General features: G+C 44.3%; 1 protein-coding gene across 1 annotated transcript in view; it reads left to right on the plus strand.

Moving 5' to 3' along the window:
- dtwd2 (DTW domain containing 2) overlaps positions 1-15,553 on the plus strand; it is a 166,482-nt gene that overhangs the window by 20,133 nt on the left and 130,796 nt on the right. The window contains 2 exon segments of the mRNA XM_055631016.1: positions 3,524-3,558; positions 3,560-3,816. Of these exon segments, the coding sequence (XP_055486991.1) occupies positions 3,524-3,558; positions 3,560-3,816 (292 nt within the window).

The following is a 15,553-nucleotide window of genomic DNA, read 5'->3' on the forward strand; positions in this document are numbered from 1 at the left end:
TCTTCCGGGACAGTCAGGTTTGTGGATTTTAGGGAGAAGGTAAAATCGGGCTGTGCGGGGCTGGGGAACGATGAGGTTGGAGGCTCGGTCGGGTAGGGCATTGGAGTGGATGAAGTTGGTGATGGTGCTGGAGATGGTGGCCTGGTGCTCGTCAGTGGGGTCATGGTCCAGGGGTAAGTAGGAGGAGGTGTCCGATAGTTGGCGCGTGGCCTCAGCTTTGTAGAGATCGGCGCGCCAGACTACCACGGCACCTCCCTTGTCAGCGGGTTTGATAACCAAATCTGGGTTGTTGCGGAGTGAGTCGATGGCAGAACGTTCATCTGGTGAGAGATTGGAGTGAGACAGGGGAATGGAGAAGTTGAGGCGGTTGATGTCGCGACGGCAGTTATTGATAAAAAGTTCTAAAGCCGGAAATTGGCCACGAGGGGGGTTCCACGAGGAGGGGGTGCGTTGGAGACGGGAAAAGGGGTCATCAGTGATGGGCGAGGACTCCTTCCCATGGAAGTAAGTCATTGATAAATCCACACCTCTCCTGAAGAGTGTTTCTGATTTGTCGCACAGGTGTTTGGGGATGTTTTATTATTATAGAGAGAATTCTTCTGTCATCAGCTGTGCAGGTCTTCCTTGGCCTGCCAGTCCCTTTGCGATTACTAAGCTCACCAGTTCTCTTTTTCTTCTTAATGATGTTCCAAACGGTTAATTTTTGTAAGCCTAAGGTTTGGCTAATGTCTCTAACCGTGTTCTTCTTGTTTCTCAGTCTCATTAATGATTTCTTTGACTTTCATTGGCACGACTTTGGTCCTCATGTTGTTAAACAGCAATAAAAGTTTCCAAGTGATGGAAAGAATGGAGGAAAGACTAGGAGCTGAGAGCTCTTCCATACCTGCATTAAGGAGGCATTTAAATACACCTGAGCAATTACAAACACCTGTGAAGGCATGTGTCCCAAACATTATGGTAGCGATGTTACAATACTTACCTTCAGCGGCGCTGCAGTTCTGCCACTGGCAGTCTGCGCGAATTTTGAGCCTTTGCGGGGGGAGGGGCTGGGGGCGGGATTAAAATACCGTTTTCTCCTGCCTGTCGGAGGCGAACATTCTTCAGGATGTTAAGCTGCTGCAGAAAAATCGTTCCGACTTCCGTTCTCGGAAGTTTAAAAAAAAAAAAAAAATCGCTGGAGTAATATAAAAAGCTACTAACGCCATCAACGCCGACAATGGGACGGATCTCCCATAGGGGACAAAACGAAAGGTAAGTTGTTTATTTTACATATAAACTTGCTTCTTAGGATGACTTTAATAAAAATTTCCGTGGCGAAAATGTGATTTTGGCCCCATACGAATCTGCAACTAACTAATTATATGCTTTAATTTCAGGTCAACCAAGTAAGATTGTTTCATATTTGCTTCAGAATGTTTCAATCTATAATAACTGAAAATTTCCTTGAGTTCTCTTAATTTTTAAGAAAGTTATGGGCTTTTGACTGTCCTCGATCACAGTTTTTGAATTATGTCAATGGAAAAGCAATAGGGAACAAGATGCTAATTTCCGAGTATGAAAATGGCCATAACTTTTTTAATACTGAAGATATGAAAGTGAATTGGGTGTCAAATTAAACTTCTTTTTATGCTTTATCTGATGGTATAAATTGCAGACTTGATTTTTAGAATCTCAAAATTTTGTAACATTGCTAATTATGGTGCCTTGAAATGGGGGGGGGGAGGGGGAATATGTATAAACACCGCTGTAATTTCTACATGGTGAAACCAAAATGTATAAAAATACCCTTTAATAAAATCTGACAGTGCACTTTAACCACATGTCTTTTTTTGTCTGTTACAAATCTCAAATTGTGGAGTACAGAGGCAAATAAATAAATGATGGGTCTTTGTCCCAAACATTATGGAGGACACTGTATGCACCATCGTTAGTCACAAGTGAGGTGCGGGAGGACTGGGGGATTACTAAGGAAGAACTACAAATAAAAACCTGGGAACTGTAGACCAGGAAGCCTAACATCTATGGCAGGTAAATTATTGTAAGGGATTCCTGAGGGATAAGATATACATGCATTTAAAAGGACGTGGGTTGAATGAGAATAGCATGGTGTGGAAAATCATGTCTCATTAATTTGAATGAGTGTTTGAAGAAGTAACGAAGAGCCAGCTAATTGGAGACAAAACCTTCAACCATCACCCTCTGCTTCCTCTATTCAAGCCAATTTTGTATAAAATTATTTGTTGCGCTGGTGGTATGACACACGAGTCGATGCTGGCTGGGCTCATTGTTATTTGTTACTACATTAATGACTTAGATGAGTGTGCAATTGTAAATTACACTAAAATAGGTGGTATCATAGTGAAGAAAGTTATCAATCATTTTTTTTTGCACCGTGTTGAAAGGAGCTAAGCAAACAACAGGATTATACCAGAAAGTTCCTGATCCTAGTATGCAGGTGAATGCAGGCAGATTAACTGCATTGAATGTCATAGAGATTGGCAACTGAGATGCTTAATGTTTTTGAAGGGTAAAGTACACCATGCAGATGAAGTGGTCATAGAATAGACAGCAAGGACCAAGGACAAGATTTAAATGTATAAAATTACATTGTGGAATGAAATATTTATAGGCCCATTTTTTCAGTTTTGCACTTTCATTGGTTGTTTAATTTGCATTGATATACAGAAAATATTTAAACAATGGGTATGTGGATAACGTTCTTCCTAATTTGGCGGAAAGGAAACTGGCTTTAGGTCAAGAAGTTAAATGAAACCGAGCATCCTTACCAACTGCATCACAGTATCGTATGGCAACTGCTCTGTCTCCGACCGCAAAGCATTGCAGAGGGTGGTGAAAACTGCCCAACGCATCACCGGTTCCTCACTCCCCTCCATTGTGTCTGTCCAAAGCAAGCGATGTCTGCGAAGGGCGCGCAGCATCGTCAAGGACTGCTCTCACCCCAGCCACAGTCTGTTTACCCTCCTACCATCCGGGAGGCGCCACAGGTCTCTCCGTTGCTGGACCAGCAGGTCCAGGGACAGCTTCTTCCCTGCGGCAGTTACATTACTCAACTCTGTACCTCGATGATTGCCAGTCACCCCCCCCCCCCCCCCCGCCCGACACTTCTTCCCCCAGAAAAATTGCACTTCTACGACTGTATGTACGTATATATATTTATTGCTCATTATTCTATGTTCGCTCTTCAGGGGAGAAGCTAATTGCATTTTGTTGTCTCTGTACTGTACACTGCACAATGACAATAAAATTTGAATCTGAATCTGATGTCTTGAAAATATATGGTAACTAAAATTAAAAAATAAAATATCACTTCGTCAGCACCAGTCAAGAGAAAAAATAAAAGTCAAGCATGACCTATTGTAATGCGCTTAAAACATAAAGTACTGGAGGAAGTCAGTAGGTCAGGTAGTATCTGGGAAGGGAAGGGAATGGGCAGATGTAGATTGACGACCTACTGTGTTACAGTGTCCATGCGCCCTCTGATGGTCATGATCCTTATTGCACGGATTGCCGGCAAATGCGACCTATCACCCCGCCCCGCCCCCGCCCACTGTGCTGGGCCGTCTTGTCTCGGCTCGTCTTGTTCCTGGCGGTGCGGAACCAACCAAGGGCCGACCGCGCTCTGCAGCCGCTTGTGGGCAACATGGAGTCCGAGAGGGCGGGGGGAGAGGCGGCCGCAGGCTCGGAGGGTGGGCGCTCGAGTGCAAACTGCGCGGAAGAAGAGCAAAACGTGTTGCAGGAACTGTCAGAGTTGCCGGTGGAGAGGGCGGGCAAGCGGCCGACGTGCTCACGGTGCAGGTACTTACGCCGGGAAATGCGACGCGTGGGGGCAGAGTGGGGCCCAGGTCACAGGCGGAGTCACCCACCCACACCCACTACAGCTGTAAGGCAACGCTCAATGACGGGCAATCTCTGCTTCTCTTCACTTCAATTACTTTATCAATTTAAACTTATACTGAAATCCAATGCTTGTTGGGGACTCATTTGGCTGGCGTGTAGGGCAGCTCTTGTACAGAAACTGAAACTGCATGCTGTTCCTCTGGCCGGCAAGGTCCTATTGCCCTCTCACATTTGTATAGATCTAGCACCTGTGCTTTTGTGTCCTTTCATGAACTTACTAATATCCTTGTATTAAAATCATCTGTTTTAGTGCAATTGTTTTTATACACACGAATGAATACACAATACCATCCTAAACTGTCTGAAGAAGGGTTTCGGCCCGAAACGTTGCCTATTTCCTTCGCTCCATAGATGCTGCCGCACCCGTTGAGTTTCCCCAGCACTTTTGTCTATCCTAAACTGTGGATTCTATGAGTTTGATTAAGGGTCCCGACCCGAAACGTCACCTGTCCATGTTCTCAAGGGATGCTGACTGGCCCACTGAGTTACCCCAGCACTTGTGTCTTTTTTTTTTTCCAAACCAGCATCTGCAGTTCCTTGTTTCTCAACTATGGACACTTTTGACTCTTTCTCCCTTGATCTATCTATTTCACTACCCTAGCTGCAGTACAACAGTTTTGTAATCACGGTACTCAAGAGATAATATAATAAACAAAAACAAAAGTTCAATAAATTAAAAAAAACGATATATTGTCAACCAATACAATGCCCAAAGTCCCTATTACGACAAAGCCAGTTCATAATTTGGAGTTCATAGTGTTCAATAGCCTGATGGTAGTTAGGCAGATGTTGTTCTCGAACCTAGACTTTACAGTTTTTCATATACTTTCTTCCCAATGGCAAGAGTGAACCAAGTGCATGACTAGGGTTATATAGGTCCTTGATGTTGGCTTTCTTTTTGAGGCAGTATCTCCTGTAGATCCCTTCAATGGTGGGTAGGTCATTATTCATGATGGACAGGGCATTGTCTACCATTTTTTTTTGTAATCTCCTTCGTTCTTGGGCATTTGAGTAGCCAAACCAGGCTATGGTACAGCCAATCAATATGCCCTCTACCATAAACCTGTGGAGGTTCAACTATTCATCAACATACCAAATCTCCTCAATCTTCTAAGGAAGTAGAGGCATTAATGGGCTTTCTTCTTGAGTGCACCAATGTTTGTGGATCCTCAGCCTTCCTTTTCTAAAGTCAAAAATCAGTTCTTATCATTGAGAGCAAGGTTGTTGTACTGGCACCATTCAATCAGACCTGCTATTTTGTATATCTTTATTGTCATTTCCTGAGTATTCGCATACCCAGAGGAAACAAAAAAACGTTGCTCAACCAGTGTCCATTCAGTGTGCATGAAAAATAAATAGAAATAAAAAATACATGTATCATGAACAAATTTAACACTCTACTAAACATTCAACAGGCGTTCCGACCGGCAGCGGCACAACAGTGGCTCTGCTGCAGTGTGTCCAGGTTGGGGGTTTGTGCGCGATACTTGGCAGGGGGCAAAGTCCATTTAGCAGTCTTATAGCCTGTGGGAAGAAGCTGAGGAGCATCCTGCTGGTTTTGCAACTAATGCTCCTGTACCTCTTCCCAGATGGCAGGATGGAGAAAATGTCATGCGATGGGTGGTAAGTGTCTTTGATGATGGAGATGGCTCTGCTGATACATCTCTTCCTGTATATGTCCAGCAGGAAGGGGAGTGGAGCACCAATAATCCTACTGGCGGTCTTCACTATCCTGTCTAGTTGGTGCTGTTCGTACGCCTTGCAGCTCCCGAACCAGGAAGTGATGCCGTAGGTCAATGTGCTCTCGACGGTCCCCCTATAAAAAGTCCGTAGGTGTGTAGTGGGGAGGCCTGCTTTACGTAGTCTTCGGAGAGGGTGTAGTCGCTGCTGGGTTCTCTTGACCAGAGCTGTGGTGTTGGCCGTGGACGTCAGGTCATCAGACAGATGTAGTCCTAGGAACTTCATGCTGCTGACCCTTTCCACATCAGCTCCGTCGATGTGCAGAGGTGTATGGTGTTGTTTCCCCGCCCTCCTGAAGTCAACCACCATCTCCTTAGTTTTTCCCACGTTAAGAATGAGGTTGTGGGATTTGCACCAACCTGTGAGCAGCTCCACCTCCATCCTGTACGCCGATTCATCATTGTCACTGATGAGACCCACCACTGTTGTGTCATCAGCGAACTAGTTGATGAAGTTGTTATTGAGTCTGGCAGTACAGTCATGTGTCAGCAGATTAAACAGCAGGGGGCTTAGGACACAGCCTTGGGGTGAGCCAGTGCTCACGGCTATGGTTTTTGATGTCCTACTGCCCACCCTGACTGTCTGCTGCCGTTGCGACAGAAAGTTCAGGACCCAGTTGCATGTGCCAGCATCAACCCCCAATAGCTCCAACTTCTCCACCAGCTGCTGCGGAATGATTGTATTGAAAGCAGAGCTGAAGTCTATGAAGAGGATCCTGGCATAGGTATTTTTCCGATCGAGATGTGACAATACGAGGTTCAGTGTTATTGAGACTGCGTCCTCTGTGGATCGGTTGGCTCTGTAGGCGAACTGCAGTGGGTCTAGGTCGGCAGGTAGACTATTTTTGATGTGCTGCATAACTAGTCGCTCAAAACACTTCATTACAATGGGTGTTAGGGCCACTGGTCAAAAGTCATTATGGCAGGCTGGGTTTGGTTTCTTTGGGACAGGGACGATGGTGGCACTCTTAAGACAGTTGGGCACTACTGCCTGGCTGAGTGAGATGTTAAAAATGTCTGTGAAGACATCTTTCAGTTGCTCGGCACAGTCTCTTAAAACGCATCTAGGAATGTTGTCCGGCCCTGCAGCTTTGCGTGGATTGACGCTGGCAAAGGCCTTTTTAACTCCGGCTGCGGACAGCCTGAGCGACTGGTCACTGGGAGATGGCAGTAGTGCACGTGTCTGGGTGCTGTTTTTAACCTCAAACCGTGCGTAGAACTCGTTCAGTTCATCTGGTAGGGAGGGGTTGTTTTGGCATATCCGCAGCGGGGGGGGGGGGGCTTGTAGTCAGTGATGGTATGAAATCCCTGCCACAAGCGACGTGTGTCTTTGTCATTTGTGAAGTGGCTATTGAGTTTTTGTCCATACAGCCTCTTCGCTTCCCTGATCCCCCGGGATAGGTTACCCCTTGCCAGTTTGTATGCTGCGTTGTCCCCAGATTTGAATGCCGCATTCCGGATTCTCAGTAGGGAACACACTTCCCCAGTTAGCCAAGGTTTCTGATTGGCACGCCTCCTGATGGTTTTTACCACCGTTACATCCTCAATACATTTCCTCCTATACTCTGGAGTATATCCATATTTCAGCCAATAAATGTGGTTTCCACAGTGAATTTAAAGATGGAGTTGGAACAGTCTCTGGCTACACGGTCATGCGTATAGAATCAGTAGAGCAGGGAGCTGAGCATGTGCTTATCAAGGTGGTTATCAAGGAGGGAGTGTTGTTGCCAATTCTTTCCGATTGTATTCTGTTGATGAGGAAGTCAATGATCCAGTTAGAAAGGGATATACAGAGACGCAATTTCTTGAGCTTGGTAACAAGACTGAAGGGGATGATGATGTTGACTACCGCGCTGCAGTCTTTGAACAACAGCCTGTCATATGTATGTTAATTGTCCATGTGGTCCAGTGGAGAGCCAGTGAGATTGCATCCCTCATTGATCTATTGTGGTATAAGGCAAATTGTGGTGGGTCCAGGTGCTAAGGAGTTGATATGTACCATAATCAACCTCTCAAAATACTTAAGATGGACACAAAAAGTTGGAGAAACTCAGCCGGACAGGCAGCATCTCTGGAGAGAAGGAATGTGTGACGTTTTGGGTCTTCAGACTGGTTAGGGATAAGGGAAACGAGAGATATAGAAGGTGATGTGGCGAGATAAAGAACAATGAATGAAAGATATGCAAAAAAGTAATGATGAAAAAGGAAATGGGCCATTGTAAGCTGTTTACAAGGTGAAAACGAGAAGCTGGTGCAACGGGTGGGGGAGGGATAGAGAGAGGGAATGATAGGACTACCTGAAGTGAGAGAAATCAATATTCATACCACTGGGCTGCAAGCTGTCCAAGCAAAATATGAGATGCTGTTCCTCCAATTTGCATTTAGCCTCACTCTGACAATGGAGGAGACCGAGGACAGAAAGATCTGTGTGGGAATGGGAAGGAGCATTAAAGTGTCCAGCAACCGGGAGATAAGGTTGGTTCATGCGGGCTGAGTGAAGGTGTTCCGCGAAACGATCGCCCAGTCTGCGTTTGGTCTCGCCGATGTATAAGAGTCCACATCTTGAACAACGGATACATTAAATGAGGTTGGAGGAAGTGCAAGTGAACCTCTGCCTGACCTGAAAGGACTGTCGGGGTCGCTGGACAGAGTCGAGGGAGGAGGTATAGCGACAGGTGTTGCATCTTCAGCGGTTGCAGGGGAAGTTACCTGGGGAGGGGGTGGTTTGGGTGGGAAGGGATGATTTAACTAGGGAGTTGCGGAGGGAATGGTCTCTGCGGAAGGCGGAGAGGGGTGGAGATGAGAAAATGTGGCTAGTGGTGGGATCCCGGAGGTGGCGGATATTTTGGAGGATTATGTGTTGTATGCGACGGCTGATGGGGTGGAAGGTAAGGACTCGGGGGACACTGTTGTAGCCCAGGAGGATCAAACACTCTCAACCACTGCTATTCCACTATGAAGTATGCCGATAATGCTATCTCTTGCCCTCACTTTGGAAAAAAGACCTCCTGGCTGTGCTCCTTCTGTCTGAAGAGTGCAGTGGTAAGGATTGAACAGAGCTGGTCAGCAGAGAAAGGCAAGACTCAACGCACTTGAATGAAATCCCCACAGTTGCTGAAGGAAATGCTGAAGGGAGGTGTTCCCACCAAGACATAGAAACATAGAAAATAGGTGCAGGAGTAGGCCATTCGGCCCTTCGAGCCTGCACCGACCGCTATTCAATATGATCATGGCTGATCATCCAACTCAGTAACCTGTACCAGCCTTCTCTCCATACCCCCGATCCCTTTAGCCACAAGGGCCACATCTAACTCCCTCTTAAATACAGCCAATGAACTGGTCTCAACTATATTCTGTGGCAGAGAATTCCAGAGATTCACCACTCTCTGTGTAAAAAATATTTTTCTCAACTCAGTCCTAAAAGATTTCCCCTTTATCCTTAAACTGTGACTCCTTGTTCTGGACTTCCCCAACATCGGGAACAATCTTCCTGCATCTAGCTTGTCCAACCCCTTAAGAATTTTGTAAATTTCTATAAGATCCCCCCTCAATCTTCTAAATTCTAGCGAGTACAAGCCAAGTCTATCCAGTCTTTCTTCATATGAAAGTCCTGAATCAGTCTGGTGAACCTTCTCTGTACTCCCTCTATTGCAAGAATGCCCTTCCTCAGATTAGGAGACCAACACTGTACGCAATACTCCTGGTGTGGTCTCACCAAGACCCTGTACAACTGCAGTAGAACCTCCCTGCTCCTGTACTCAAATCCTTTTGCTATGAATACTAACCAACCATTCGCTTTCTTCACTGCCTGCTGCACCTGCATGCCTACTTTCAATGACTGGTGTACCATGACACCCAGGTCTCGTTGCATCTCCCCTTTTCCTAATCGGCCACCATTCAGATAATTGTCTATTTTCCTGTTTTTGCCACCAAAGTGGATAACCTCACATTTATCCACATTATACTGCAGCTGCCATGCATTTGCCCATACACTCAGCCTATCCAAGTCACCTTGCAGCCTCCTCACAGCTAACACTGCCCCCCAGCTTCGTGTCATCCGCAAACTTGGAGATGTTGCATTCAATTCCCTCGTCCAAATCATTAATATATATTGTAAATAGCTGGGGTCCCAGCACTGAACCTTGCGGTACCCCACTAGTCACTGCCTGCCATTCTGAAAAGGGCCATGCTGACTTTGTCCAATGATTTCACCACTTTCCATATGTGCTGCTATCCCATCTTTAATAACTGACTCGAGCAGTTTCCCCACTACCGATGTTAGACTAACTGGTCTGTAATTCCCCGTTTTCTCTCTCCCGCCCTTTTTAAAAAGGTTACATTAGCTACCTTCCAATCCTCAGGAACTACTCCAGAATCTAAAGAGTTTTTAAATATTATCACTAATGCATCCACTATTTCTGGCGCTACTTCCTTAAGTACTCTGGGATGCAGCCTATTTGGCCCTGGGGATTTATCGGCCTTTAATCCATTCAATTTACCTAACACCACTTCCCAGCTAACCTGGATTTCACTCAGTTCCTCCATCTCATTTAAATCCTGGTCCCCTGCTATTTCCGGCAGATTATTTAAGTCTTCCTTAGTGAAGACAGAACCAAAGTAGCTATTCAATTGGTCTGCCATGTCCTTGTTCCCCATGATCAATTCACCTGTTTCTGACTGCAAGGGACCATTCAAGTGTTCCTTAGCAAGTCACCTTAGATGAACCAGGAGATCTGCAATATACAGAGAGACAGATAATGAGCATTCAAGTCTGATGATACTGGATTACTTAGGAAATCCAAGCATAACATTGCTAAGGCCATCAAGAAACGAAGAAACTCTTTTGGGCTTTTGGTCCAGAAGGACATTCAGCAGCTGTGGCAGAGCTTGCGCGCTGTTACTTCCTACAAGGCAAAGCCAAAGAATAGCTCATCTGAGAGTGATGCATCACTTCTTGATTCTCAATTATTCCTATGCTCAATTTCAAAGAGAGAATAATCTTCTTGAGTCCCCACAGCCACTGACGATATTGTAAGCTCAGTTATTGAGGTCAGAACATCCTTCACAGGGATAAGCCCCCAGAAAAGTGTACCTGACTGTGTTACTAAAATCTGTGCAGACCCACTGGCTGGAGTTTTTGTGGACATCTTCAACCTTTCACTGCTGCAGTCCAAGGTCTCCACCAGCTTTCAAAGAATTTCCATAATAAAGGTGTCTTCATTGATATGATGGCAATGGAGAGAGACACCAGCCTCAAGTTCCAGGGTGTGCATAATTCCGAAGATATTTCCTGGCCCCACACATTGATGCAATCAGAAAGAAAATTAATTGACATCTCTACCTGCTCAGAAGATTGGGGGGATTTTGTATGTTTCCAAATACTCTATTGAACTTCTGTAGATAGCTTATAGACTGGTTGCATCATGACCTGGTTAGGTAATTTGATTACCTAGGAACAAAGTAGAGCACATAAAGTGGTAGATATTGCCTGGTCCATCATGGGTATTGTTCTTCCCGCTATCAAAGGGATGCACAGGAGATGCTGCCTCAAAAAGGCAGCTAATATCATCAAATACCTTACTACCTTGGCCATGCTCTCATCTCACTAAAATCATTGGGAAGAAGGTGTAGGAGCCTGAAATTTGTTTACTCCAGGTTCAAGAACAGTTTCTAACCAGCAACCATCAAGCTCTTGAACATTGCACAACGCAGACCACTGTCATACCTAACGATCAAGCTATTATCTATTATGTACTTTTTTGTTGCATACCATACTTTGGCTTTGCACCATTATCTGGTTATTGTATTTTGTATTGTATTGTATATCTTTATTGTCATTTTCCTGAGTACTCACATACCCAGAGGAAACAAAAAAAAACGTTGCTCAACCAGTGTCCATTCAGTGTGCAGTAAAAATAAATAGAAATAAAAATACATATATCATGAACAAATTAACACTCTACTCTACTAAACATCAACAGGCGTTCCGATCGGCAGCGGCACGACAGTGGTTCTGCAACAGTGTGTCCAGGTTGATGGTTGGTGCGCGATACTTTGGCAATACTTTGGCAGGGGGCAAAGTCCGTTTATCAGTCTTATAGCCTGCGGGAAGAAGCTGAGGAGATTCTGGGTTTTGCAGCTAATGGGGTACCTCTTGATGATGGCAGGATGGAGAATATGCTGATACGATGGGTCTTCCTGTATATGATGGAGATGGCTCTGCTGAGTGGAGCTGTAATGTCCAGCTGGCGGGAGCACCAATCCTGTCCTGTGGCGGTCTTCACAATCCTGTCTAGTTGGTGCCATTCGTACGCCTTGCAGCTCCCAAACCAGGAAGTGATGCCGCAGGTTAATGTGCTCTGGATTGTCCCCTTATAAAAAGTTTGTAGGTGTGTAGTGGGGAGACCTGCTTTACGTAGTCTTCGGAGAGGGTGTAGTCGCTGCTGGGCTCTCTTGACCAGTGCTGTGGTGTTGGTCGTGGACGTCAGGTCATCTGACAGGTGGAGTCCTAGGAACTTCACGCTGCTGACCCTTTCCACATCAGCTCCATCGATGTGCAGAGGTGTATGGTGTTGTTTTCCCGCTCTCCTGAAGTCAACCACCATCTCCTTAGTTTTTCCCACGTTGAGAATGAGGTTGTGGGATTTGCACCAATCTGTGAGCAGCTCTACCTCCATCCTGTATGCCGACTCATCATTGTCATTGATGAGACCCACCACATAAAGCTATTCTTGAAACTGGGGTTTACCTAGCATGACTGATTAATAATTTATTGCATGATTGATTTTTGTTTATTTATTCCATGTGTTATTGCATTAATGTGCCTGTAACTGCAGCAAGTAAGAATTTCATTGTCTTAATGCCCTTAGTCAGCATGTTGTTCGGATGAGAATTGTGGGGGTTGATCGGCATGGACAATCTGATCCTTGTTTCACTCTTAGTTCAAGATGCTGAGGTAAATGGAAGGTCATTGAAGCAAAGTTCATATGGTAGTAATATTAAAATCACTGGACCTTGAGGCATGTAGGAACCAACTTGTTTATCATTGTGACATTATTACGTGGCAAAGGTTATGCAACTTGATGGAAAATAGTGACACAGTATTTGGAAATATATTTATCTTGATCTGATTTTCACAGCAGTGGCTGCTTGAGAACACATTTCTTTGTTGTTGACCTAAAATAGCAAATTATCTTGAACAGATGAGTATTTTCTCTATGATTGATAAATGTGGACATTCATTATTCTTGAATGATTAAATAGAGCTTACAAAGAAGCACTGCATGGGACACAGGAAGCAGAAAGACTAGCCATTTTCTTCTCGGAGTTGTCAAATATGTACCAAGTGATGCAGTTTGCTACTTTGGTAAAATCTTTAGTTGAGAACTTGGTAAGTGCAACAAAGTAGCAACTTAACCTAAGGAAAAACATCCAGGAATATCAATCGTAGAGATAAAATTCAAGAGTCAAGAGTTTTAAATTGTCATGTAACAATGTCAAATGCTGAATCTCACTTGCTGAAGCTTAATAGGCACATTGATGCAATAACACTCAAATATACAATAATCACAAATACAATAAATTAATATTCAGTAAAACTAGGTAAACAGAACATAATAGTCCATAAAAATTAAATTTGTAGTGCAACCAAAAACAAAGTCTGTAGAAGAACATAGTTGCTGAGATTAGTGTTGTGCAGTATTCACAAGCCTAATGATTACTGGAATAAAGCTGTTCTTGAAACTGGGGTTTACAGTTTCATAGCTCCTCCTATCCGTTCTTCATTTCAGGACTAGATTAAATCCTATCTGCTATTATTCTGTCCACCATCCTGTATCTTCAGACCTTCCTCACCACCAACTCTTGTATAATGTGTAAACTTTCTAATTATCCCTCCTATATTCACATCCAAATTGTAAATGTATATAACAAAAAATATATAATCCCAGAATTGATCCCTGTGCCATGATACTAGTCACATTCTCCTAATTACAAAACCATACCTCCTCATTTTTCCAACTTGTCTTGGGTCCAATCAGCTCTAATCCCATAGACCAGACTCCTGTGTGACACCGTCAAAAGCTTTCCTAAAGGCCACTCAAACTACATCAACAAAACTGTCCTCATCAATAAAAAGATGACAAATAGGTCAGGCAGGCAAAGCCATGTTGATTATGTTTGATTGATCCCTGCCTTCTCAACAGTATAGATTGATCTTTTCTCTTGGGATTTTTTCCAATTACTTCTCTTGAACAGATGTTGACACACTGGCCTGCAATTCCAATCCAATCCAATCCAATCCAATCAACCTTTATTGTCATCTTGCAAACAACAGTTGTACAGTGCAAAATGAAAAGACGTTTCCCAGGGAATAGCGGAGCATCGCACATGAAATTTAAAACGTTTCACACATAATAACACTAAAAACAATCCAGTCCCTGATGGAACAGTATAAATAAATAGTTAAAAGCATGTAAAACACAACGTTAAAATACAATAAACCAATCATAAAAATGTCCGGGGCAGCTGATTTGAGTGGCCAGTGCCAGTTATTAAAGTGGCCAGTGCCAGTTATTAAAGTGTCCGTGCCAGCTGCAGAATCAAGTGACTGTGAGTACAGAGTGACTGTTTAGCAGCCTCACAGCCTGTGGTAGGAAGCTGTTTAGCAGTCTTGTAGTCCGGGCTTTGATGCTTCGATATCTCTTGCCTGATGGCAGGAGATCCAGGTATATGTGGAGGGGGTGCAGTTTGTCCTTAGCAATTCTCTGAGCTTTTTTCAGACAGCGGCTCTGGAACAGTTCTTGTACCGAGGGTAGGGAGACGCCAATGATCCTCTCTGCTCCCCTCACTACCCTCTGCAGAGCCTTCCTGTCCGAGCAGTTGCAGGTGGAGTACCACGTATTTATGCAGTACGTGAGTACAGACTCCACCGTACCCCTGTAGAAAGTCCTGAGGATGTTGGTGGGGAGTGAGGCCTGTTTTAGTTTCCTCAGGAAGTGCAGTCGCTGATGGGCCCGTTTGACGGTCCCAGTAGTGTTCCTGGACCAGGTGAGGCTGTCTGTAATTTGCACACCGAGGAACTTTATGCTCTCCACTCTCTCCACTGTAGTGCCACTGATGTTGAGGGGTGTGCAAATGCTTTGGCTGCGCCCTCCTGAAGTCGACAACCATCTCCTTCGTTTTGTCGACATTTAATTCTAGATTATTTTTGCCGCATCAGTCCACTAGTTGTTTTACTTCCTCCCTGTACATTGATTCGTCATCTCCGCTGATGAGTCCCACCACTGTTGTGTCATCTGCGAATGTTATGATCTTATTGTCCCTGAATCTGACTTATCCCTGTTGCCTTCTTGAGTAAAGATATCCAATTCTCTGTCCTCCTGTTATGGTCATGTATATCTCAGCTGTGGTCAGAAAAATTCTTTGCCAGACCTCCAGTGATTTCTTCCCTTGCCTGGCACAGTAACTGTTAACATGTTTCAGAATTGTATTCTCTATCTGGACAAGGTATGCTGAAAAACCTCTTTCTGTGCTGTACAGCTCTATGATTATATCCCTGAGTTCTCCAATTACGATGCCCATCTTCTCAGTGAATACAGATGGGAAGTATTCATTCAAGAATTGTCAAGAATTGTCCATAATTTGCCTACTCTTTCCTTGGTTACTCTGGTGCTCTTCAAATCTTTCTAAATGTGGAATTTTCTTTAATCTTATCTGCCAGTGACATTTTATGACTCTTAATTTTTTTTTTAAATGCCTGCCTCCATTTTTATGCCACTGGGTATTTTTTTATCATTTTCAGTATTGGAGGGTGTGGCCTGATTTGGAAAGAGTGTTGGCATGTGACTTCATGTCGGGCAAAAAGGTGTCATTTCATTTTGTACCATTATGGAAGG

The sequence above is a fragment of the Leucoraja erinacea genome, chromosome 3 (assembly GCF_028641065.1).
Source record: "Leucoraja erinacea ecotype New England chromosome 3, Leri_hhj_1, whole genome shotgun sequence".
Lineage (NCBI taxonomy): Eukaryota > Metazoa > Chordata > Chondrichthyes > Rajiformes > Rajidae > Leucoraja > Leucoraja erinaceus.